Source organism: Mirounga angustirostris, unplaced genomic scaffold (assembly GCF_029215605.1).
Source record: "Mirounga angustirostris isolate CCGP_5_RB_7025 unplaced genomic scaffold, mMirAng1.0.hap1 SCAF_11, whole genome shotgun sequence".
NCBI classification, from domain to species: domain Eukaryota; kingdom Metazoa; phylum Chordata; class Mammalia; order Carnivora; family Phocidae; genus Mirounga; species Mirounga angustirostris.
In genome coordinates this window covers 125,093,492-125,117,482 of record NW_026991719.1, presented here as the reverse complement: position 1 = coordinate 125,117,482, position 23,991 = coordinate 125,093,492, and the positions used below count along the sequence as shown (strand labels likewise).

Sequence of the window (23,991 nt, the reverse complement as noted above, 5' to 3'; positions counted from 1 at the left end):
ATGTCCAACTAAAGACCACACACCAGGAACACCCACAAACATGCGCGCGCGCGCGCACACACACACACACACACACACGACTCACATTGATAGCAGACACCGACTAGTCTCGATGTTTCTACAGTTACTCCATCTCTCCAGTCTGTAAATATCCTTGTTAAGTGTTTCTGCCTCCAGGAAAGAATGGCTTACCCCGGTTGTCATGGAAACCAGAATGTCATCAAAACATTCTCCCTGATGTTAGCTTTCTATGGAAACCAGGAAGTCCTAATACACCCTCAGATGCAGAGCACTGATCTCACTCTCAGTCAATTACACCCTGACCAATCCAATGAATGAATGAGTGAGTGAATGAATGAATGAAATATCAGAGACAATACCCAATGTTCTCAGAAAAGGCATGGAGGGCAGGGGAGTTTTCGCAAAATGGATTATGGAGGAAATAAAGTAGAAATAGATAACCGCTTCTGTTTTCCCTTCACACACATGAACACACACACACACACACACACACACACACGCACCCACTTAGGATCCGGGTCCTGTTAAGGACCTCCTTTCAACCTGCCAGGACACGTGAGGCCAGGTGTGTTTGTTTAGGTGGGATCCAAGGTCTCTCAGTCAATTTAAAATGACCCAAGAGGAGAAAAAGTGTGAGGATAAAGGACCTGGATGTCAGTGGAAGGCAAACTAGAAACTCAGGTTGCAGTAGGACCAAATGACCCTGAGTCTACACTTGGACAAATATGTATTGACAGGGTTTTCAGGACACCAATGGTTCCTGAGAAGAGAGGCAACTCCCCACAATGTCCTTGATCTAGGACAACAGGGAGATAGAGATGAACCTCTCACATTTGGGATCTGTGCTCAGCATGGACTGCTGCGACCACACCGACAATGAATACTATGCTCAGAGATAGGGCTCCTATCATCAGGGCACACAGCACACACTTCCTCTCTCATAGTCATTAGCTGCCCTGTGATGCAGCTCTTCCTCCTGTTAATGAGCTCCAGGCAACTCTTCTGTGGCCAGTCCTGGGCAGTGATGTGCTGGAAGCAGGCCTTTGGGAGGGGAGAGTGCGGTTCCAATTTCCAGGGTTTTCCTATTTCCACGATGTAAATACTCCCGTTATGGCCGACTTCAAGCCACTGACATGCTGTCACTGAATGCTGATTTGGCAAGTGATGCCCCAGATCAGCCCCCTTGAGGTGACGGTTCCCGACAAACCCAGCACAGCCCTGGACCCCAGATTCTGGAGCAAGACAAAGCCCTCCCATATTCTATACGCAATCCAACAGAGAAGGGCAAGCTGGACGCAATCCAACAGAGAAGGGCAAGCTGGACTTTTATATAACTGTGCCAACTGAATGGAGGCTTTCACCGGGTTCTTAGTGTAGAGGAGAGGGAGAGAGATACCAAGACCCCCCCACGTAGCCTATGTAGGTTTTGGGGACGGAAAATGGTGGGGTGCATCCATCTTTTCAAACCAGAGATGCTTTCTGAAAGACCGATGCAGGTTTGAGCCTCAGCTCTGCCTCTCCTCAGCTGTGTGTGACTTTCACATTGCACCCTAACATCTCTGTTCCTTAGTCTCCATTTTTTTTTTTTTGGTCAAATCAGCCAATAGTGTCTCTGCTCTCAAAGGCTTGATTAAACTTCATGAGGGAACAGTAGTGGACTTTGGCAGTGCCCAGTGGTCGTTCTGGGAGAGCTGGGGGTGGTCCCCGAGAACCCTCTGGAGGACCAATGAGGTCTTCTTCTCCCTACTCAGTATCAGTGAATCTGGATTGCCTTTCCATTGAAACAACAGATTGTAAGAGGTGAAGTGAAGAGGCAGGTAAGAAAGCCCAGGCCTTTCCTATTCAGGTAGGTATTAAGTAGATTTGCAAAGATGGAAAACAATGCCATACTTTTAATACTTGGTTTTCAAAAATGTAGTATTTTTTTTTTTTTTCCATAAAGCGTATTTACGTGTAAGCAGTAACGGGCTTAATATTATTCTTAAATGAATACATTACAATGGAACTGCTTAGGTTTTGTTTTGTTTTGTATTTTTTTCAAAATACTTCAACACTTTATTACAGTGGTCTAAGAAGCATTATCTTTAATTAAAATATTTTCTTACTGGTGGGTCACAGGGGAGCTCTATTTTTAATTTTTTGAGGCACCTCCACCCTGTTTTCCAAAGTGACTGTACCAACTTGCATTCCCACCCCAAAGACAGAGGTGTAGTGAAAAGAAGGGCCACGTGCACCCCAATGTTCATAGCAGCAATGTCCGCCATAGCCAAACTGTGGAAAGAGCCGAGATGCCCTTCAACAGAAGAATGGATAAAGAAGATGTGGTCCATATATACAAATGGAATATTCCTCAGCCATCGGAAAGGAGGAATACCCAACTTTTACATCCACACGGATGGGACTGGAGGAGATTCTGCTAAGTGAAAGAGGTCAAGCAGAGAAAGACAATTATCCTACGGTTTCACTTACTTGTGGAACATAAGGAATAGCATGGAGGACATTAGGAGAAGGAAGGGAAAAATGAAGGGGGGCGGGAATCGGAGGGGGAGACGAACCACGAGAGACTATGGACTCTGAGAAACAAACTGAGGGTTCTAGAGGGGAGGGGGCGTAGGGAGATGGGCTAGCCCGGCGGTGGGCATTAAGGAGGGCACGTAGTGCACGGAGCAACTGGGTGTTATACAAAAACAATGAATCGTGGATCACTACATCCAAAACTAATGATGTGTTGTATGGTGACTAATATAACATAACAAAATAAAATTTAAGAAAACGAGTTAAGGCAAAAAAAGAAAAAAATTAAAGTATACCATCCAGTGGCATTAAGTAAATTTGCAATGTTGTGAAACCGTCACCTCTATCTTCTTAACAAAACATTTTCATAAGTTCTAAAGGAAATCTTATACCCATCTTATACCCAGTCACTCCTCACTCCCACCTGCCCCCAACCCCTGGCAACCACAAATCTACTTTCCGTCCTTAGGGCTTGGCTTATTCTGAATATTTCATATGAATGGAATCACACAATATGTAACCTTTTGTGTGTGGCTTTTTATACATAGAACAATGATTTTAAAGTCCATCTACATTGCAACATTCCCCTTTAAGTCTGCATAATATTCTGTTGTATGGCTATTCCACCTTAGGTTTATCCCATTCGTCTGTTGACAGAAATTTGGGTTGCTTCCACTTTTGGCTGTTTTGAATAGTGCTACTATGAACATACCTGTTCATGTGTCTTTTGAATGCCTGTTTTAAATTGGGGGGTGGGGTGGGGATATCTCTGCTGCATCATATGCTAATTATATGTTTAAGCTTTTGAGGAACCACCAAACTGTTTTTACTTCTTTTTATTTTATTATTATTTTTTAAAGATTCTATTTATTTATTTGAGAGAGAGAATGAGAGAGAGAGAGAGAGAGAGCATGAGAGGGGGGAGGGTCGGGGGGGTCAGAGGGAGAAGCAGACTCCCTTCCGAGCAGGGAGCCCGATGCGGGACTCGATCCAGGGACTCCAGGACCATGACCTGAGCCGAAGGCAGTTGCTTAACCAACTGAGCCACCCAGGCGCCCTTCTTTTTATTTTTTTAAAGATTTTATTTTACTTATTTGAAAGAGAGAGAGAGCACGAGCACAAGCAGGGGTAGATGCAGAGAGAGAGAGAGAGAGAGAGAGAGAGAGAGAGAGAGCACGAGCACAAGCAAGGGGAGATGCAGAGAGAGAGAGAGGGAGGGAGATGCAGGCTCCCCACCGAGCAGGGAGCCCACCACAGGGCTCGATCCCAGGACCCCGAGATCACGACCTGAGCCAAAGGCAGATGCTTAACCGACTGAGCCACCCAGGCGCCCCTCACCAAACTGTTTTTTTTTTTTTTAAAACAGTGGCTGTACCATTTTAAATTCCCACCAGCAGTGTATAAGGCTTCCAACTTCCCCACATTCTCAACAGCAATTTGTTATTTTCCCCCTAATGTTAGACATCCTAATGGGTGTTAACAGCTGTTGTTAGGTTTTGATTTGCAATTCCCAATGACGAGTAATGTTGAGCATATTATCATGTGACTGATGGCCATTTGTATATCTTCCTTGGAGAAATCTGTATTCAGATCCCTCTCCCATTTTTATTGTTTGCTTTGCCATTTGGTTGGAGTTGTAAGGGTTCTTTACATAATCTGGTTACTAGACTCTCCCTAGACATATGATTTGCCAATGTTTTCTCCCATCTTGTAGGATATTTTTTCTCTCTCTCTCTCAATAGTGTCTTTTAATGCAAAAGGACTTTCGTTTTGATGAAGGCCAACTTACCTACTTTTTTTTTCTTTTGTTGCTTTTGGTCTAATAGTTAAGAAACCCAAGGTCACAAAGCTTTACTACTACGTTGTATCCTAAGACTTTTATAATTTTAGCTCTTATAAGTTAGGCTTTCTGTGTATGGTGCGACTGTAGGGTCCAATTTCATTCATTTGTATGTGGATATACCATTGTCCCAGAGGCACCTGTTGAAGAGGCTATCCTTACCCCTCCCCACCCCGCCATTGGACGGTCATCGTCAGCCATCCCTCACCCAACACACTGGTATGCTTACAAGAGCCAATGAAATGCTGAGCAGTATAAGGAAGGGAATTAGAAGTAAAACATACATCACTGGCTTAGCATTAACCTGTTAACTTGAAGTAGTCAGTATGAAAGTGGGATTGCACTGAATAAAATATTGAAGCTTTGCTTCCGAATCTTAGATGAAAGAAGTAAAATGTGTGATTAAAAACAGGGGGAAAAAGAGAAACCCCAGAGCTGGTAGCAAATTAAGGCCGGTACAAAAAAGCGAAACGTTAAAAGAAACTAATAGACGGGGAAGAGGGAGAGAGAGGAAGGGGGAAGGACGGAAGCAGATAGTATCCCCCCATTTCAAACTGTATAGTGTGTCTCGGTAGTGGAATGAAGTATGAATCTCACTTCCTCCGTAGATTTTACATTTTGTAAAAGTTATTCTACCATGAATATTTATTGCTTTTATAATTAGAAGAAAGACTTAACGGTAGAACTTAACTAAGAGTGCTCTGTATTAAGTTATTTTTGGAAAGTGGAATGTTCTTTATTAGCTAACGTCTGGAAGGATAATTTGAAAATTCATGAAATCTTCCCGGCACCACTGTAAGAAATCAAAACGTGGTGTAATGATCTAGAGATAGGATTCATCCAGTACCTGTGTTTTTGTGTAGCCGGATGACAATTGAGATGCATCGGTTTGATTTCCCCTCAAACGTTTCATACAGGCAAGTTCAAGTTTGGTGTTGGAAAAGTCAAAAGATGGGTATTAAGGAGGGCACGTACTGCACGGAGCACTGGGTGTCATACGAAAACAATGAATCGTGGATCACCGCATCAAAAGCTAACGACTAACGTACCATAATAAAATAAAATTAAAAAAAAAAAAAGATGTTACAACTCAGTCTTGGTTATTCATGGAGCAGATACTCCACTCGTGTCCTTTGTTCCTGTTTCCTTCCTGTTTTTCAGATTTTTAATAGTTTTCTAACAACCATGGACTGCATTTGCAAAGCACACTGGTGTTATGAAGCCACCAGATGGAGATGTTGAGCTGCCATTGTTGATGACAGTCAGGTCCTCCTTGACAAATACAGTGGTTCCAACTCTAGTGGGGTTGAGATCAACCGGGAGCATTTATTTAAAATGCAGATTCCAGGTTGGTACAGCCACTTTGGAAAACAGTGTGGAGGTTCCTCAAAAAATTGAAAATAGAGCTACCCTATGACCCAGCAATCGCACTCCTGGGTGTTTACCCCAGAGACACAGACGTAGTGAAAAGAAGGGCCATATGCACCCCAGTGTTCATAGCAGCAATGTCCGCAATAGCCAAACTGTGGAAAGAGCCGAGATGCCCTTCAACAGATGAATGGATAAAGAAGATGTGGTCCATATATACAAATGGAATATTCCTCAGCCATCGGAAACGATGAATACCCAACTTTTACATCCACACGGATGGGACTGGAGGAGATTCTGCTAAGTGAAAGAGGTCAAGCAGAGAAAGACAATTATCCTACGGTTTCACTTATTTGTGGAACATAAGGAATAGCATGGAGGACATTAGGAGAAGGAAGGGAAAAATGAAGGGGGGGGGAATCGGCGGGGGGGGGGTCAAACCACGAGAGACTATGGACTCTGAGAAACAAACTGAGAGTTTTAGAGGGGAGGGGGGTGGGGGGATGGACTAGCCCGGCGATGGGCATTAAGGAGGGCACGTACTGCACGGAGCACTGGGTGTTATACGAAAACAATGGATCGTGGATCACTACATCAAAAGCTAATGATGTACTGTATGGTGACTAGCCTAACATAATAAAATGAAATTAAAAAAAAAAAAGAAAGAAAGAAAATGTAAAATCTTTTTTTAGATTATAAAATCACCTGCCTATTTTTGTACTTAAAAAGTTATTTACAGTTTACGGGCGCCTGGGTGGCTCAGTTGGTTAAGCGACTGCCTTCGGCTCGGGTCATGATCCTGGAGTCCCGGGATCGAGTCCCGCATCGGGCTCCCTCCTCGGCGGGGAGTCTGCTTCTCCCTCTGACCCTCCCCCCCTCATGCTCTCTTTCTCTATCTCATTCTCTCTCAAATAAATAAATAAAATCTTTAAAAATAAATAAATAAATAAAAAATAAAAAGTTATTTACAGTTTAATGGACAGCTTTACTAATATTTGTCAGATGAGAACCTTTAATAGAAGACGTGAGTTGAATTTCTTAAAAAGAAAAGAAAAGAAAAGAAATTTCCAGAATGAAAGTGGATAACAGCAGAGTATGCAGTTATGGAGGCCAAAGGAGAACAAAGAGAGTGGAAGGGAAAAAAAGAAGAGAGGGGTCAACCAGACTGCACATAGGTTTTTTTTTTTTTTTTTTTTTGCTTTTATTCAAACATCTGTCGTCTTCTCGGACTTCTTTTGGAGAAATACTGCCTAAAGAATAAGAATGCCCTTGTGACATTTGACGTACCCTAAATAATTTGTATACTTGAGATATATATTTCCCGTCCCAAACCCACCTTTGTTAATGAAATGTTATATTTAATCCTGATGATGAAAATAATTCATTTTTTTAATGCTTTGAAATATAGAGCGGGCACTAGTTTGCATTCAGTGTTTGATATTCAGGAAATTGCGTACCAGTGACTAAAAAAAGGTGGCCATAATAATGGCAATATAGTAATTATGATAACATAATCACAATTATATAGAATTAATTATGAACCTTAATATCATTATACTGTTATTAATATTTGAGTGCTCGCTTTATATCACTGAGTGCCCATAAGGGTTTTTATGCTTTATTTCGCTTAATTTCACCCAAAATATTATGAGACAAATACTATCGTTATGCCTTTAAGGTAGCGAGAAAGCCAGCGAGGCTTAGAGAAGTCAAGAAATCAGTTCAGTGTCTCACAGTCCGTAAGTGGGACAGCCTCGTTTAATTTCATGCTGGACTTTCAGTTCATGCTTTGAGCATTTTTGTGAGTTTCCCTTTAAGGAAACCCAATGTAGTCAAGTTTTACACTGCTTTTACAAAAAGGCACAGGTTGCAGGGACTTTCAGCTCACCACCTAAACCCTTGCGTGCCTCTTCTTCCCGGGCCCCCAACCTAGGCATCATTTCCCAGCTTTCCTTGCTGTTGGACGTGACTGTGTGGCTGAGATCTAGGCAATGGGATGTCAGCGGAAATGATGTGTGCCGCTGCCGGACCTAACTCGTAAAAACCTCATACCTGGTGCACCTCTCTGCTCTTTTCCCCTTCTAGCAAACCGCAAAGCAGGCCGCCTCCGGGGCAAACGTGGAAGCCACGTGTTGGACGTGGCAGACTTTCTGACAGCCTGGGTCCCTGTAGAAGTGCATGGATAATGCCCACCAGGAGGACATATTCACTTTCCCGGAAATGTTACAGGAGAAATAAACGAAGTAGTTGTTTTTTGTTTTTTGGTTTAAGATTTTATTTATTTATTTGACAGAGAGAGACACAGCGAGAGAGGGAACACAAGCAGGGGGAGCGGGAGAGGGAGAAGCAGGCTTCCCGCCGAGCAGGGAGCCCGACGCGGGGCTCGATCCCAGGACCCCGGGGTCACGACCCGAGCCGAAGGCAGACGCCCAACGACTGAGCCACCCAGGCGCCCTAAACGAAGTAGTTTTGGGTCATTATACATGTTTGGGTTTAAATGTTGCAGTAATAGTCTGCCACAGCTGATACAAGTTGGGTAAAAATAAATTTCGGGTACGTACCGCTCTATCATTATGAATTGCATTTTACTGCATTTTTAACACACAGTAGGAATCCATAATTCAGCGCTGGTACCACAGCTCAAGGAGCCAGGATCTTCTTTCTTCTTGTCCCTCTATCCTTAACTGTGGCTTTTGTCTCCAAGGACACAGGCATTGGATCTGTATTGCGGGCCAGACAAAGGGGACAGCTCAAAGGGGGAAACCAGCTGCGTCTTTCCAGTTCGTGAAGCTCTCCTAGGAATGCCACCGGGGTCATCTGGGACAAGCATCATGGCCACCCCAGGAGCTGGACCGGGCCATGTGCTGACCTCTATATGCAACGGGGTCAAGGTTCTGTTAGTAAGGATGAAAGGGTGAAGGATGGAATGCTTAGGTACGTACAGGACCCACCACGGCACTTTCCTTACGCTGTCTTTATTAATTACCCAAATCCCTTGTGGGAGCTTCTTACAGATTCAGATTCCCGTCCTCGTGCCAGCCACAAAGAATCAGAATGCCCCTGAAAATCTGGGACCTGAAAGTCGTTGTCGAGCTACTGATCTTTGCTCTACCGAGGATAACCCCTTTTCCTTGTCACCTGGTCTGGTCTGCACGAACTCTTCAATGGGTTTGTCATTTCACAACGTTTAGGTGCACTCCAAAATGTCATAGGGAGTACCTTCCTCGATGAACTTGTTTTGAACTTTACATCGAAAGCAACAACCTTGTAAAAGGACTTCCACGTCTACAGCGACACTCTTCAAACCATTTTCTCTGCTACTGGAAGAGACAAACACTGCTGGAGATCATGATTTGCAGCTGAAGGTGTGGTTTATTCCCAGAGCAGCGAAGTGACACTGAGCAGCGACAGGCGAGGGCCAGGGGAGAGCGATGGGTCAAAATACCAAAGGTCTGGTCCTAGCTCTACTGTGCAGCTCAGCAAACTCGGGGCAAGCATTTCTACCCTTTGATCCTTGTCCGCGCTTAAATTATAAACTGGCCTTACACCGATTCACCTTCCAGAGGGTTATTAAGATAATTAAATGGGTCGGGGGTATGTATACTTTCAAAGGGCAGTAAAGCTCACAGAAATGTTGTTTTTGTTTACGGGCAAACAGTGACCCGTATGAACTGTAAGCTCCAGATCTGGTTGGTAGAATTATACAGGTTTCCCGCATGGTCAAAGCGAGGCAAAACAGTGCAGTCTCATTAGCCCACAGATGATTGGATCACGGCACCGTGAGAGGAGAGAGGCGGCACAAGTCACAGTGGCAGGCAAAGGAAGGAGTGTCAACCGAGACTCGACAGAGAAGTTGGTCGAGCTTGTTCAAAGGCCCAGTGGCAGGAAACAGCAATGGCGTGCTTGAGGAAACTGCAAGAAGCTCTGGATGGAGAGCCTAAGAGGGGAGTCAAACCAGGCAAGACGCTAAGGGCCCTCATACGTAGGGTAGACCCTCTTGTGGAGGCTCTGAGGAATCACCGAAGGATCTCAGGCATCATAGTGTAAGCCAATACCCGAGGATTCGGAGTTAGGCAGATCTGACCTAGGACCTTCATTCTACCACAAGCTGTGGTTTTGGCACAGGATAAATGAAGTGACTGGTGGAACAGGGTAGAGAAGCAGAATCAGGGACATAGAGAAAGTTGGCATATGACAGACATGGCACGGCTGATGGCAGGGAAAGCATGCACCATTCAATAAAGGAGGATGGTACGATTGTTTTTTCCGTGGGAGGAAAAAAGCAAGTGGAGAAGTAGGAACCACTGTGCACTGCTGGTGGGACTCCTCGAAACTCTTGGGCTCCTTTAACCAACTGAGCCACCCAGGCGCCCTCTTGGGCTCCTTTAAACGCAGCAGAACACAATCGCACGTGTGCCAGACCCCGGAATATTGCCAGCGTCCCTGCTTGTAAGGGCTCTACAGTGGGAAGTATCCACACGTCCACGGACAAGAAAACGGATGAACGAGTTGAGGAGTGGTTCCACAGTGGTGTGCGCTCCAGCAGGGAAGACGAAAGCAGGACGGCTCTGCGGAATATAGTACAGGCACCGTCAGGGCGCAATGTTGGGTGAAAAAGGAAGCGGCGGAACACCAGGCAGGAGGCGGTACAGTTTATTGTACTCCCCAGGCAACACAGCAGGAGGCCAGGACAGCCAAGGATACGCACACGGGTCTCTAAGACGAAGCAAACCCCGACCAGCCGACCACCCAGAAAACGAACCGTAGAAAACGGAGGGGGTTGGTTGACACAGGACACGCAGCAGGATGGCTCTTCCTCTGCGAGCGGAGGCAGTGGGTGGGAAGGGCCCCGGGAGGAGACTGCGCAGGAACTGTGAAAAGTGTCCCACGTCGGGAAGGTGGAGGCTTGAGCACCTACGTGGTTCCACACTGCCGTATCCTTTTGTGATTTCCCAGGAAGAGGACCCGTGAAACGTCCTTGAATATGGTCGAACCGGAGCCGCCCAGCCGGGGCCTCGATGCTCGCTCGCTGCTCGCTCGATGCTCGATGCTCGCTGCTCGCTCGCTGCTCGCTCGATGCTCGCTGCTCGCTCGATGCTCGCTCGATGCTCGCTGCTCGCTCGATGCTCGCTGCTCGCTCGATGCTCGCTCGATGCTCGCTGCTCGCTCGATGCTCGCTCGATGCTCGATGCTCGCTCGATGCTCGCTCGATGCCCGATGCTCGCTCGATGCCCGATGCTCGCTCGATGCCCGATGCTCGCTCGATGCTCGATGCTCGGCACCAGCGCGCCCGGAGGGGGCAGTTTGGTCCAGGGGGCGTGTCTCGGCCGAGGCCCCGCCTCCCGCATGCGCGCTGCGCCGGCCAATCAGCAACGCCCCCGCCCAGGCGAGGCTGGCGAGCTCCTCTCCCGCGCGAGGCCCTCAGAGGAGCGTCGCGGAGGACGTGGGGTGGAGGTCGCTGTGCAGGTGGAGGGATGGAGGGAGGAGGGACAGAGAGACAGAGGATGGGGGTGAGGCGTAGGGGACCCTCAGGGAGGCCCAGGCGGGTCGGGGAGGCGGGCCCGGCGGCACTGTGTGGCCACGGGGGTCTCCTCAGACGTGAGGGTGGGGCCAGGGTGTGGGGCAGCGGCGGCTGGGCTGGCCGCTGAGGTGATGTCCCCGCGGGGTCCTCGGGGGCTCCGGCAGGACACGACGAGGCCCCCGAGGGCGGGGCCGGCAGGGCAGGCAGCGGGTCCGACGGTCCCCACTTCCTGGGAGGGCCACACCTGGTGAGGAGGGTCCGTCTGCGTCTGTCCCTCCTGCCCGGCCCCCCGGCAGGGCGGTTTGGTCCCCGGAGGCCGTCCTGGGGTCCAGATGGCGTGTCGAGGAGCCGCCCTAGACCCGACGGTCCCCGGACAGGTCCGGACAGGTGCAGAACGGTTTATTCCCCGTCCATGCGGAGGGGGACACTTGACGTTAGTCCCGGCCACGGTTGGGCCTCCAGACCAGCACGTTGTCCCGCGGGGGCCTCGGGGTGGGGACGGCCTCTGTCCCAGCGTAGGGCGACAGAGTGTGGCGGAAGGTCCTGGCACTCAGATGTCCCGGGGCTGGTCGCATGCGCTCGGTCGGAGCCGGGGGGCGGGGGGAGGGAGGGGTCCACCGTCCCCATCGTCTTTGTCCCCTCCTGGTCCAGCAAGAGACACGAGGACACACACACTCTCCGATCCGCGCAGAGGACCCTTGCCTGGCCTCGCTCACTGACCGGGTCCCCCCGTTTCCTTAACGCGTGTCTGTGCCCACAGCGTGCAGGAGAGCTCAGAAGGCACCTCCTCGGGATGGCGCCGGCTGGCAGGAAGCGCCTGGGCAGAGCCGCGAAGGCCCCGGTGGTGGCTCAGGGTACGGCAGCCCGTGACTCTGGGGGACAAGAGAGAAGAGAGCTGAGGGGGCCGGAGGCTGAAGGTACTGCCTATCCGACACCTTTTGCAGATACAGCGCTTGCTGATGACGCACGCGGGGCAGGCCACCGCTTCGGAGTCCTCGGCGTTGTAAACAGTAAAATCCTCGTGTGTGTGTGTCTGTCTGTCTGTCTCGGTCTCTGTGTGTCTGTCAGTCTGTCTCTGTGTGTGGTGTGTGTGTGGGGGGGGGTGTCTGTTCTGTCTCTCTGTGTGTCTGTCTGTCTCTGCGTGTGGTGTGTGTGTGTGTGTGTGTGTGTGTGTGTGTGTGTAAAGCAGTTCCAGGTACCAGAGGTGGCCCACTTGATCCTCCTGTCCCAAACCAGGATTCCCGAGGCTTAGATCGCAGCTCTTCTGCTCCCCCGCAGTCCTTCTTTCCCAAATACCTCGCGCCGGCTGGGTGATGTACTCTGGCATTAACCTGGAAGGGCCTGTAACACCGTCTCCGTCGCATGGTCCTGGTCCCTGATCTAGTGTCGTCTGGCCTTGCACACGCATGCTCCCTTTCCTGGGCCTGCCTTAAGAAAACTTTTGTTTGCGAGACGGAGCCCTAAAAAACTCCACGGGGAAGGTATTGCTCCCTGAAAACGGATCAAAATGCCATACTTCATTTTACTGTTTCAGAGTTAAATGCAGTTAGCCGACATGTAGTGCATCGTTAGTTTGCGACAGAACGTTCGGTGATTCCTTAGCTGCGTATAACACCCGGTGCTCATCACATCATCACGTGCCCTCCTTAGTGCCCACCACCATACTTCGTTTTAAAATGTTTTCCGCTTTTATTTCAACGCAGGAAACAGTCCACTAACTGAATACTACGGGGGAAGAAGGCCTTCTGCAGTAACGTTTGAGGAAGATGTGGGGTAACGCGTTTAAAGTAATTTCCCCCTGACCCATAAGGTACTTTAAGAAAAATAAAGGTTGGCTCAGGTAACGAGTATGTGACGTATGGGAAGCCCTTGGCACGCCATATTTCGTCCAAAACATGCGTGCTGTCTTAGGTACCCTTCATTAAATACCTAATGTCATTTCTTTACAGGAATGAATTGCAGAACATGTTGGAAAGATTTGAAGGTATGATTTAGGAGCTTTTTCAGCGAAAGTACGTTGTTTTGAGCCATAGAACACACATTAACAAGAAATGTTAATCAGTGGGCTACAACACTGTTATTTAATGCCTTGTTCTCAGAGACAGGATTTTCCTTGAGTATTTAGCGTGATTTGGCTTCATAGATTTCCTTAGTTCCCCTTTTTACTGTGGATGTGCAGAGACTGGGGCTGCCAGTGGTGAGCTAAGAGTGATGCTTTTATTTTATACATGGGTACATTTGATGGACTGTGGGGGATATCAGAAGAATTGGCACGAAATAATCTCTCTTCCACTTCGTGTCCCAGAGTGAGTGATACATCGGTTTTTAATGTCAATTTTTAATTTTCTCATTGTAGCTATTTTCCTTGACTTTTCTATCTATTTTCTTTGGTGCGGAAGTTTAAATGGAGGCCTGTAAAATAAGTCTTTGTCATGATGCTTTTACACTAATAGACTGTGCAGTGGAAAACTAAAGACCACTTTGCCAGCACGCTAGCAACGTGTGATCAGAACCAATAAACCTAAAAGTTTTCAGCTGTTCTGTCAGGTGTCACTTAAACATTAACCGGGTTACAGGGCAAGACTCTTAGTAAAGAGTCCGAGTCAATTTTTGAGTCCTCTGCACGGATCAGTCATACAAGCAGGTATGTATTGAAAGCTTTGCTCTGTTTGGCGGTGCCGAGGTTCTCGGTGTGTGAGCTGTCTCATAAGTTGATTATTCTACGTGGCAAACGGGATATATAAAGTGGTCGTGTAACAGTGCGCCTTTTCCTGGTCCCTGGAAAACAGCTAGTGATGGCCGATGCGGAACATACAGTCATATGCTTAGGAAAGCATTTTTTTTTTTTGAAATATTAAAAATTTTACTAATTGCAAAGCTGCTTTTTAAAAATGCGGTAAGGAAAACTCCATTTGTTTACTAAAAAACGTATTTAGGAAGTGTTTTTGAATAAGTTCTTTTATTTCCTTCAACTCTCCACGGTCTTTTAACTCAAATATACTTAAAATCCTCATTGACTAAATTAACACACACACACACACACACACACACACACACCCTTTCTTCTCTTTTCATTTATTTATTTTTATCCCTTTGGGACACTTTTAAAACAGAATGATAAAGTGTGTTTTATATATCGACTTCTAGCAAGAATCCATCTCAATGAGTCCTTCGATTCGGAGGATATTTTATAAATTTATTAAAGACCGGCCTGTACAACTGTCTTTTCATGAGAAAATTAAAAGACTGTCATTGAGGAAAACCCACCCCCCATTTTTATTTCACACATTTTGGGAGGTAGTAACTTTTGTTTATTAGCTCTTTTTCCAGGATAAGTTAAGTAAAAAGGTGTGTGCAGGCAAAAACAACAACAACAACAAAAAATTAGGATTCAGATATTAGTAACTGAAAGATTTCACAGGTGAAAAAAAAGAAGCGAATAATCTTGATTTCTGATGTGAGGCCTTTTAAAAAGATGCTAATTTTCTTTCCAGTGCTGCTGAACCAGTATTGCCTGTGTTGTCTTGAATAAGCTGCAAAAGAGGATTTTCAGCATTAAATGTCAATAAGTGTATGTTTAATATAGGTGACATTAGAAAGCTTCTTTATGAAAAGAGGAGAAGATGCATGATGGACACCAGAGCTTCTGTCAAAAACATTAACCAGAAAATTGAGCGTGTTTGGAAAACCCAGGAAGAGCAAAGGTAACGTTGTTGGTTTCTGGAGCCAGAAGCTGTGTGCAGTTTCTTAGTATGTGTGGTTACAGATTAATTCAGAATAATGCTGTCATCCTCTCTCTGTCGGAGTCTCTGTTGAAAAATGCGTTTGGCTTGATTTGTAGCTCAGCAAATAGTTCCTTTAGCCCTGTAAGTTCACGCCTTAATTGGAAAGAGATGTATTATCTAGAGGCCAACAAAGACAACCCCTTTTTTCTCCTTTCAAATTGTAATTGAGCTTTCTTGGTATACGAAAAAGTTATATTCATTCTTGGAGTATGCGAGCTGAATAAGAGGCAAGCGTCTTACGATAGTTAGCTGTATTCAATTATGCAGAAAAGATTAATCTTATATTTGAATATTTTTAAAATGTATCCCTATTGGGTTCACTGTTCTTTTGTACAGAATCTTTATTGTGCCACAGTGGGTAAGAAGTGAAATATTACTGTTTGGGAGAGTTAACGTTATATAAGTGAATACGATACCCTCATTGAACCTATTTATCATTCCACAACCTATATGTTATTCAGCAAACGGACGAAAATGAAAAAATAAGGACAAAACCCCTTGTAGATAAAATGCATTTTGGGGGAAAACTTATAATGCAATAAATCTTCCTTAGTTTTCAAGAGCGAAGGCATACGGGAGAGCATCCCTCTTAAGGCAGTTAGCGGTGAGTGACAGTTAGCAGTGAGAGTAAGCCATCGGCTTTATTTTGCTATTTTCCATCAGAAAATTTCAGCTGTGATCATCCCCTTCTCCCTTTATAGGACATTTATGCCCAGTCAGTTTGGTTTTGAATGGGTTTGCTTTTCTCTTAACAATAGAAGGTATGACCCTGTTCGTTATCATGTTTTACAGGCAGAAGCTTTATCACGAATACTGTCAGCAGTTTCTAACTTTGCTTCAAGAGTGGGATATAGATGTGCAGAAAGCCAAGGAAGAAGAGGAAAAACTAGCTGTTGGTATCAGGCTTAGCTTTATCATTAATCTATCGTAACCGAGTCTCAAGTAGGAATGGTGAGCCTGGCCGCACCTCAGACCTGTAGATTTGAGCCAGAGTCCTGTTTCCATTGCTGGCTACGTGTGTGGGCCCCGATCCCAGAAAAATCAGAGAGGCACAGGCGCACATCCTACTCACAAAAGCCCTTGGTCTTTACTTCCTCTCTCGGTTGGGATTCCTGCAGTTCCAAGGGACAGACGTTTGCCAAAGTACAAAAGAGGGATGCCTTGGTTTATCTGAAGAAGTCAAAGGGAGCTTTGCGCCAGGTACAGCTGAATGAGTCCGGGTAACAGTTCCTCAGGCAGTGCCGTCTGGGCTCTGTCTCCATCCCCTAGTAGGCCCTCTCCACGGGGTCGGCATGATAGCACCTTACAATCCTAGATTCACTACCAGGTTAGTAACCCCAGTGTACGGAGGAGATAACCTTTCTCCATAGGTCTGGCAGAAAAGTCCCCTGGACTGCTATCAACAATCTAGTTTCAGTCGTTTGCTCATTCCTGAACGAGCCGTTGAGTTCAGGGCATGGTTCGCTCTTAACGGGCAGGCCTGTATCACATTTAGGAGTAAGGATGGGGGAGGAGATGTTGCTTCTCGAGGGCAGAGGAGGAGGCCTGGAACTGTTTCCTGAGAGTGGGCCAGTGAACGGACAAGGGAAATATCATTGCCAAGCAACATTCCGGTCCAATGCGGGTTGGTGTCGTAGCAATCACAAATTTATATGAGACTAGTACTCATGGTTGTGGCTGTGTCTGAGCCGCTGGAGAGCTGGATTTCCCAGGGTTGGGCTGAGGTCAGCCGTGCACCTCGACAGAGTGAGAAGGGGGCAAAGTATATAAACAAGGGTGTAGGTATAACCGTTGGCCACGGATTTAGCTGGAAGGGGGGGAAATGAGGACAGAGGGTGGAGACAGGGGACGATGAAAACTGTTCCATTCAGTGGATGTCGGATCCTGCTAGGGTCCTGAGCTGTAGTATGAAAGGGAGCGAGCCACAAACGCAGGGACGTGGAGGTGGAATGTTGGGCAAAGTGGACAGACAGTGTAGTACAGTGGTCAAGAGCCTGGACACTGGGACGATAATGTTTGGGATCCAGTTCTGATTTTCTAATCGCTAGCTGTGAAGCCATGGACGAATTGCTCTTCTCTGAGCCTCAGTTTCCTCACCTATGAAAGGGAGTATAATGAGAGTAGTTACAGGTTTTTTTGGTTTTGTTTTTGTTTTTAGGATTTAAATGAGCTCCTCTATAATAAGCTTATTTGAAATGGTTCAGAACAGTATCTGTACATAGTTCCTCTATAAGTCTTTGCTATTAGTAACGTCATGTAAATGTTTCAGTTATCGGGCTGACAAAATCTAAGGTTATGGCTCTGAAAGTGAGTGGCTAGGTAGGGATAGAACAAGATCACTGGTGGAGGAACAGGAAGATCATGGGAGGATTACTGGAAGGATCATGTGTGTGGATTTTGAAATCAACAAGAATAAGATATATGTTTTGAATATTGTTAAGAAAGGAAATTTCCTACTTAGTGACCAGCACACAAGACCATTGTGGTGTTTTTGTATGTTACTGGTAAACACAGACGATGTAAACTAGGTCACGATATTTGATAAAAGAGAAGACACTAAAAAAATACTCACTTAAAAAACGATTCAGGTTTAATCTAGATTTTTGTTGTTGTTGTTAAGTTTTAAATTTTACCCAGATGGTCATCACAGCTTTTTTCTTTTTTTTTCCCTTTTATATTTGTAGAATATATTTCGACAGCAACAAAACGTTCTGCAACACTCTAGAACGGTTCAGAGCCAGAGAATGCAAGCAATTAAAGGGTTGTATGAGCAATTCTTGAAGGTCCGTTGAGTTTGGTAACACAGTGTATTCTCATAAAATGTAATATGTATATGGAAGTAGAAAATAATTGTCTTTCCTTCTTAATACATGTTAAAAGCATTTTGGTTATGCCTCTAAAATCAATTAAAATTAATTAGGCATTTTCCATTTTGAATTCATTGTTCTGATTTAACATAAATGCTAAATGTACTTCTACTTTTCAGATTCATTCACGGTTTCGTGGGTGTTACTCAAAACAGGGACTGGTAGATTGGGGATTTTACCAAGAAATGTGCATATCGTGCATGAAACCGATCCTTTATTAACAATTGAATCATGGTTCTCTGTTCCAGAGTCCGCCTTTCTTAGGAGAGTAGTGATGAATACATAGTTTGAAAGTAGGAAGTCTTTAAATCATTTCTCGATGTCATTTACTTTTCTTTGTGCCGCCAATGTTTCTCAAACAGCAAGTAGCCAATTTTACTTTCAGTTGCATTTTATAAGTATTTTATGGCATATTTGCTTGCAGAATTATTAAAGTGACTAAAAGTGGCTTTATATGCCAACTTACAGTTGCAAGAGACAGCACAGATACGTAGGAGAATGAAAAAAGCCAGAGTAAGACTGTAAGCTTGTGACTTGAGATTACCTTCAGTCGTATTTCCACGTTAGCGAGAATCATCCTCAGTGGCACGGACCTCTTCTTCACACAGCTATATACTCGTTTGGGAGTGGATGGAATCCTGTACATTCCCCTTCTGTTTTTGGTCAGAGTGCTGTTGTCGTTGTTGTTTTTAATGTCCTAAGAACACTTAACATGAGCCCTACCCACCCTCTTTTGCTCTTTTGCATGGGGACCATAAAGTTTTCCCAGCTTCATTCGTTGAAGACACTATCTTTCCCCCATTTTGTATCCTCGGCCCCCTCATCAAAAATCAGTTGACTGTGGGGGGGCGCCTGGCTGGCTCAGCCGTTAAGGGTCTGCCTTCGGCTCAGGTCATGATCCCAGGGTCCTGGGGTCGAGCCCCGCATCGGGCTCCCTGCTCGGCGGGAAGCCTGCTTCTCCCTCTCCCACTCCCCCCTGCTTGTGTTCCTGCTCTCGCTATCGCTAACTCTCTCTCTGTCAAATAAATACATAAAATCTTAAAAAACAAAACAAAACAAAAATCAGTTGACTGTATATGTGGAAGTTTATTTCCGGGCTCACTGTTCTGTTCCATTGGTCTATACATCTGTCTTTATGCTAGAACCGTACTGTTTTTCTTACTGTGGCTCTGTTAATGTAGTTTTCAAATCAGGAAGTGTGATGGCTCCAGCTTGTTGTTGTTGTTCTTTCTTGGAATCGCTTTGGCCATTCACAGTCTTTTGTGGATCCACATGAATTGTAGGATTGCTCTGTAGAGGCATTTCTGTAGAAAAATAGCATCGGGGTTTTGATGGGGAGAGCACTGAATCTGTAGATCGCTTTGTGTGGTATGGGCCTTTTAACAATATTAAGTCTTCCGACCCGTGAGCATGGGATAATTTTTCCATTCATGTATGCTGTCTTTAATTTCATCAGTGCTTTGTGGTTTTCAGCGTACAAGGCTTTCACCTCCTTGGTTAATTTTTTTTCCCTAAGTATTTTACTCTTTTTGACGCTGTTGTGAATGGGATTGTTTTCTTGATTTCACTTTTGCGTGACTCATTGTTAGTGTGTAGAAATACAACTGACATTTGCATGTTGATTTTATAACTTGCAACTTTGCTGAATTCACTTATTAGTTTGAACAGGGATTTTTGCGTGTGTGGAGTCTTTGGGGTTTTCTACATATGACATCACGCTATCTGCGAACGGAGGCAATTTGGCTTCTTCCTTTCCAGGTTGGATGTCTTCTCTTTCCTTTTATTGCCGAATTGTTCCAGCTAGGACTTCTGGTACTATGTTGAGTAGGAGTAGTGAGGTTGGGCGAGCTTGTCTTATTCCTGATCTTGGAGGAAGAGCTTTCAGTTTTTCACCATCGAGTATGTTAGCTGTGGGCTTGTCGTAGGTGTCTACGGTACCTAGTTTGTTGAGAGTTTTTATCATGAGAGAGTGTTGAATTTTGTCAAATACTTTTTCTGCAGCTTTGGGGATGATCATGTGATTTGTTCTTTAAACAATCTTGCTCAAGTACATGGTAAAAAGTCACTCTTCTAAACTAACTGGAATGTTTAAGCACTAGTAATATAATTTCAAAATAAGTATTCTTTAAAGGATCTTAGAATGACACATATGCAAAATAGTTCTATTAGAATTGTTTCCAAGTAGAGAGCGTGTTGCTCTAATGCTCTGTGAAGACCATTTTATTGATGGGTGCGGAGGTTTCATAAAGTAACAGAAATTATTTCTTCTAAATGTTACTGCCCAGTGCAACCACTTAGGGTTGGAAGTTTAGTGTTTTCCTTGACTCCTGCATTTCCTTCCCCTTCCCCTCCAGTTACTGTCGGGCTGTGTGATACTTACCTCTGCAATGGTACTTTAAATGCTTTTTCTCCGAATTCCCACTGCTTCCTCCGAATTCCCACAGCCCTAGTTGAGGACCTCGTCGTCCCTCGCTCCTGCTGTTACGCTCTCTCATCTGATCTCTCCGTCCTTCGTAGGCCTGCGGTACTATCTTCCCACGAGATTGTTCTTCCCTCCTGAAAGCCTGTCAGTCGTTTCCCCTTCTAAAGTCTTAGATATTCAAAGATTCACCATAACATGATGCCCTTTTTAGCTTTGTTTGCTACATCCTGTCTTTAGTCCCACCCTTCCTGACAAATGCTTCGTCTAAACTAACTATTAACTTCCACGCTTTGCTTATGTCCTTCCCCTGGAAGTGGTTTTAACTTCCTTATCCTCACCTATTGAAATCTTTTTCTTTCGCCAACCGTGTCGGCATTAATCTCCTTTTTCTGCTATGTAGCCGCAACAAGTTGTGCTTCTGTAACTATCATAAAATTTCTGTCTCATTTCTGTTTATGTTTGCTCTTGGCACGGGACTATGGAAGAGACTGTGTATTCATTTCTAAATTCCTCCACAGTACTCAACGCGGTACCTTCTACACGGTATGCACTATTTCACCACCTGTTGAATGAATGGCAAAATTTACAACGTAGGTTGTGTTTTTCATAACTTGAAGAGGTCCCATCGCAGATCATTTTATTCCCTCTAAGGAAATCATGTTACGCTGACTATTACTGATAATAAATGTGTTATTACCTGGTGTTAGAAAGCTTATTACTGGATTTCAAAATTATAGCATTCGTTGATATGGACTCCCAGTCCTTTTCTATTTGGGGGTCCATTTTGACCTCGACCTTAACTGCTTGACGTTTGAGCAAAGTGTACTGTAATTGTGTCTCCTAAAATAAGGCTATTTTGGGGCACCTGGGTGGCTCAGTCGGTTAAGCGTCCAACTCTTGATCTCAGCTCGGGTCTTCATCTCAGGGCTGTGAGTTCAAGCCCCGTGTTGGGAGTGGAGCCCACTTAAAATAATAATAATTAATAATTAATAATAATAATAATAATATTTCACTCGAATCTGATATTTAAATTTTTCCTTAGTGAATGTTTTTGTCTACGTGTGTGATTTAGAATTTTTTTTTTTTTATTTCAAATAGATAATGGCCATCACTGGACTATTAAAAAATTGTAGTACTTTTGAAATTTAATTTTGCATGTTTTGAACATAGGAAGAAAAATGGTGGTTTGTAACTGGACTAGGCTTTTTGTTTTAGAGTGTGGAAGACTTAGAGAAGAATCGGGAAAATTTTCTTACTGGTGAACAGAGTGAACTTAGGAAAGAAATGGCCATGTTGCAAAAACACCTTATGATGGAACATGTAAGTAGTGTGATATTTAAAGGTGAAAACTAAGGATTGATTTAAACATTGAAATAGTCTATTTGCTGTTATATGCATAATCCTTATATAAATACTGAACAAGTATATTCTCTCCTTTCATTTAATAGCAGCAACAAGAGGTGGCAATTTTTCAAAAGTCTCTTCATTCTCCGTTATTTTGATGACATTTGAAGAAAGGACTAAGTAACCTGATAACTGTGGTCTAACAATTCTAGTTTAAATGATTACATCTTGTTACTCATTGGCTTGTTTGAGTGCAAGGCCCTCTTTCTGTGTAAACCCAAGTGAGACCTAAACAGTTATGTGAGTAGCAGTAATTCCAAAGTTATATGCAGGAAACGTTCAGACCTTTGGTAGTAATGGTGACTTTTTCTCCCTAACACTGTCAATTAAATTTTAGCAAGAAAGATGATTTACATTTAAGTTTGCTTCAGCGAATCTGGACCAGTCCCCAAAGATAGAAAGTACAATCATAGAGGGTTACGTTGCTCTTTCTGAAAGAAAAGAAATAATGAAAGAATACACCCTTTTGCATATACTCATTAAGTTAAAGAACCAATTCTAAGGAAAATAAGATTTGAAGTACAATCTACTCCACAGAAGTACAAAATTTATTAAAAGCGACTTAAGTTTGTGCCCCAGAATAAATGAAACTGCTTAAAGTCATTAAGACAACTGAGTAAGATATGTAAATGTCGACTTGTGAGACATGGAGTTGTGAATATGCCATTCCCACCAAAAAAATTAAAATGTCATTTAATTGATTTGGGTCCACTATTAAATGACACCTGCCCTTAGCATTGATTAAAAGTATTTTATTAACATATACATGTACTTGGTTACCTGTGGTTTAAATATTTCATGCCTATCTTTAGAGATTAATTACCTAGAAAGTTTTGTTTTGCAAGTTTGATATTCAGTGAGTATATGGAAAGTTGATTGTATGCTCATCTAAAAACGTTAACAATTCATTCTCACGCCTTGTCTTTTCTGGTGCACTTTTTACATGCAAAACCACGTGAAATTTTCAACTGGAAACATTTGATTTCACAAGCATGAAGTTGTTTGAGAATTAGTTTGGAATAAATCGGCTAGATGTATTCTCTTTCTAAGTTACTGAAATTCCTTTCATGAATCGTTCAGAACAACAACAACAAAAATACTCCCGTTTGGAGGAGAGGACTGTCTTTCTCCTGTTTTTCTGTATGTTTGATATTTTAATTATGGCCGCTAGAGCCCACTCTTCTATTTGTTTTATGGTTTTCCCTGTTTTTAAAGTAAGCCCAAACATACTTTTTTTCGAACTTCTAACTTATTTTTTTTTCTCTTTCTTTCTTTCTTTCTTTCTTTCTTTCTTTCTTTCTTTCTTTCTTTCTTTTTATTCATTTGGGACAGAGAGATACAGAGAGAGAGAGAGCATGAGCAGGGGAGAGGAGGGGCAGAGGGAGAAGCAGATTCCCCGCTGGGCAGGGAGGCCGATATGGGACTCGATCCCAGGACCCTGGGATCATGACCTGAGCCGAAGGCAGAGGCTTAACCATCTGAGCCACCCAGGCTCCCATCGAACTTCTAACTTATTTATCTTATGTAGGAAGAAGGGAGTCCTCCGCCATGAGTGAATATTTGACATCAAGGGACAGTTTACTCCTTAAATACCGTATTTTTTTTTTTTGTGAAGGCTTTTCCCCTTAAGCCAAAACATTACGTCTTAAGTACTACTTCAAACTTTTTTTTTTCCCCCCTCGGGTTTTTGTTTAAATTCCAGTTAGTTAACATACAGTGTAATATTAGTTTCAGGTGTAGAGTTTAGTGATTCAACACTTCCATACAACCCCCGGTGCTCATCACTGACAAGCGCCCTCCTTAATGCCCGTCACCTATTCAACCCATTTCCCCCCGCCCACCTCCCCTGTGGTAACCATCGGTTTGTTCTCTATCGTTAAAAGTCTGTTTCTTGGGCGCCTGGGTGGCTCAGTCGTTAAGCGTCTGCCTTCGGCTCAGGTCATGATCCCAGGGTCCTGGGATCGAGTCCCGCATCGGGCTCCCTGCTTGGCGGGAAGCCTGCTTCTCCCTCTCCCGCTCCCCCTGCTTGTGTTCCTGCTCTCGCTGTCTCTCTCTGTGTCAAATAAATAAAATCTTAAAAAAAAAAAAAAAAAAGTCTGTTTCTTGGTTTTCCTCTCTTCCCCACCCCCTCCACGTTCACTTGTTTCTTAAATTCCACATACGAGTGAAATCATATGGTATTTGTCTTTCTCTGACTGACTGATTTCGCTTAGCACAGTACTCTCTAGCTCCATCCACGTTGTTGCAAA

The 23,991-nt window shown here is 44.4% G+C and overlaps 1 protein-coding gene across 1 annotated transcript; it reads left to right on the top strand.

Annotated features, from left to right (window-relative positions):
* The first annotated feature begins 8,139 nt into the window (after positions 1 to 8,139).
* Positions 8,140 to 23,027, top strand: LOC135361975 (synaptonemal complex protein 3-like). The gene is made up of 9 exons (XM_064574691.1): positions 8,140 to 10,677; positions 12,025 to 12,274; positions 12,968 to 13,037; positions 13,214 to 13,248; positions 14,851 to 14,968; positions 15,842 to 15,941; positions 17,734 to 17,832; positions 21,554 to 21,658; positions 21,787 to 23,027. The coding sequence occupies exons 2-9, from the start codon at positions 12,058 to 12,060 to the stop codon at positions 21,838 to 21,840; spliced, it is 798 nt and encodes a 265-aa protein (XP_064430761.1). The 5' UTR covers positions 8,140 to 10,677; positions 12,025 to 12,057; the 3' UTR covers positions 21,841 to 23,027.
* The last annotated feature ends 964 nt before the right edge of the window (positions 23,028 to 23,991 follow it).

Coding starts and splice junctions, on each gene's coding strand:
- LOC135361975 (XM_064574691.1), top strand. CDS start 12,058: ATGGCGCCGGCTGGCAGGAAGCGCCTGGGCAGAGCCGCGAAGGCCCCG. Junction 13,038..13,213: donor ACGTTTGAGGAAGATGTGGG/GTAACGCGTTTA, acceptor ATTTCTTTACAG/GAATGAATTGCAGAACATGT. Junction 17,833..21,553: donor TGTATGAGCAATTCTTGAAG/GTCCGTTGAGTT, acceptor TTTTTGTTTTAG/AGTGTGGAAGACTTAGAGAA.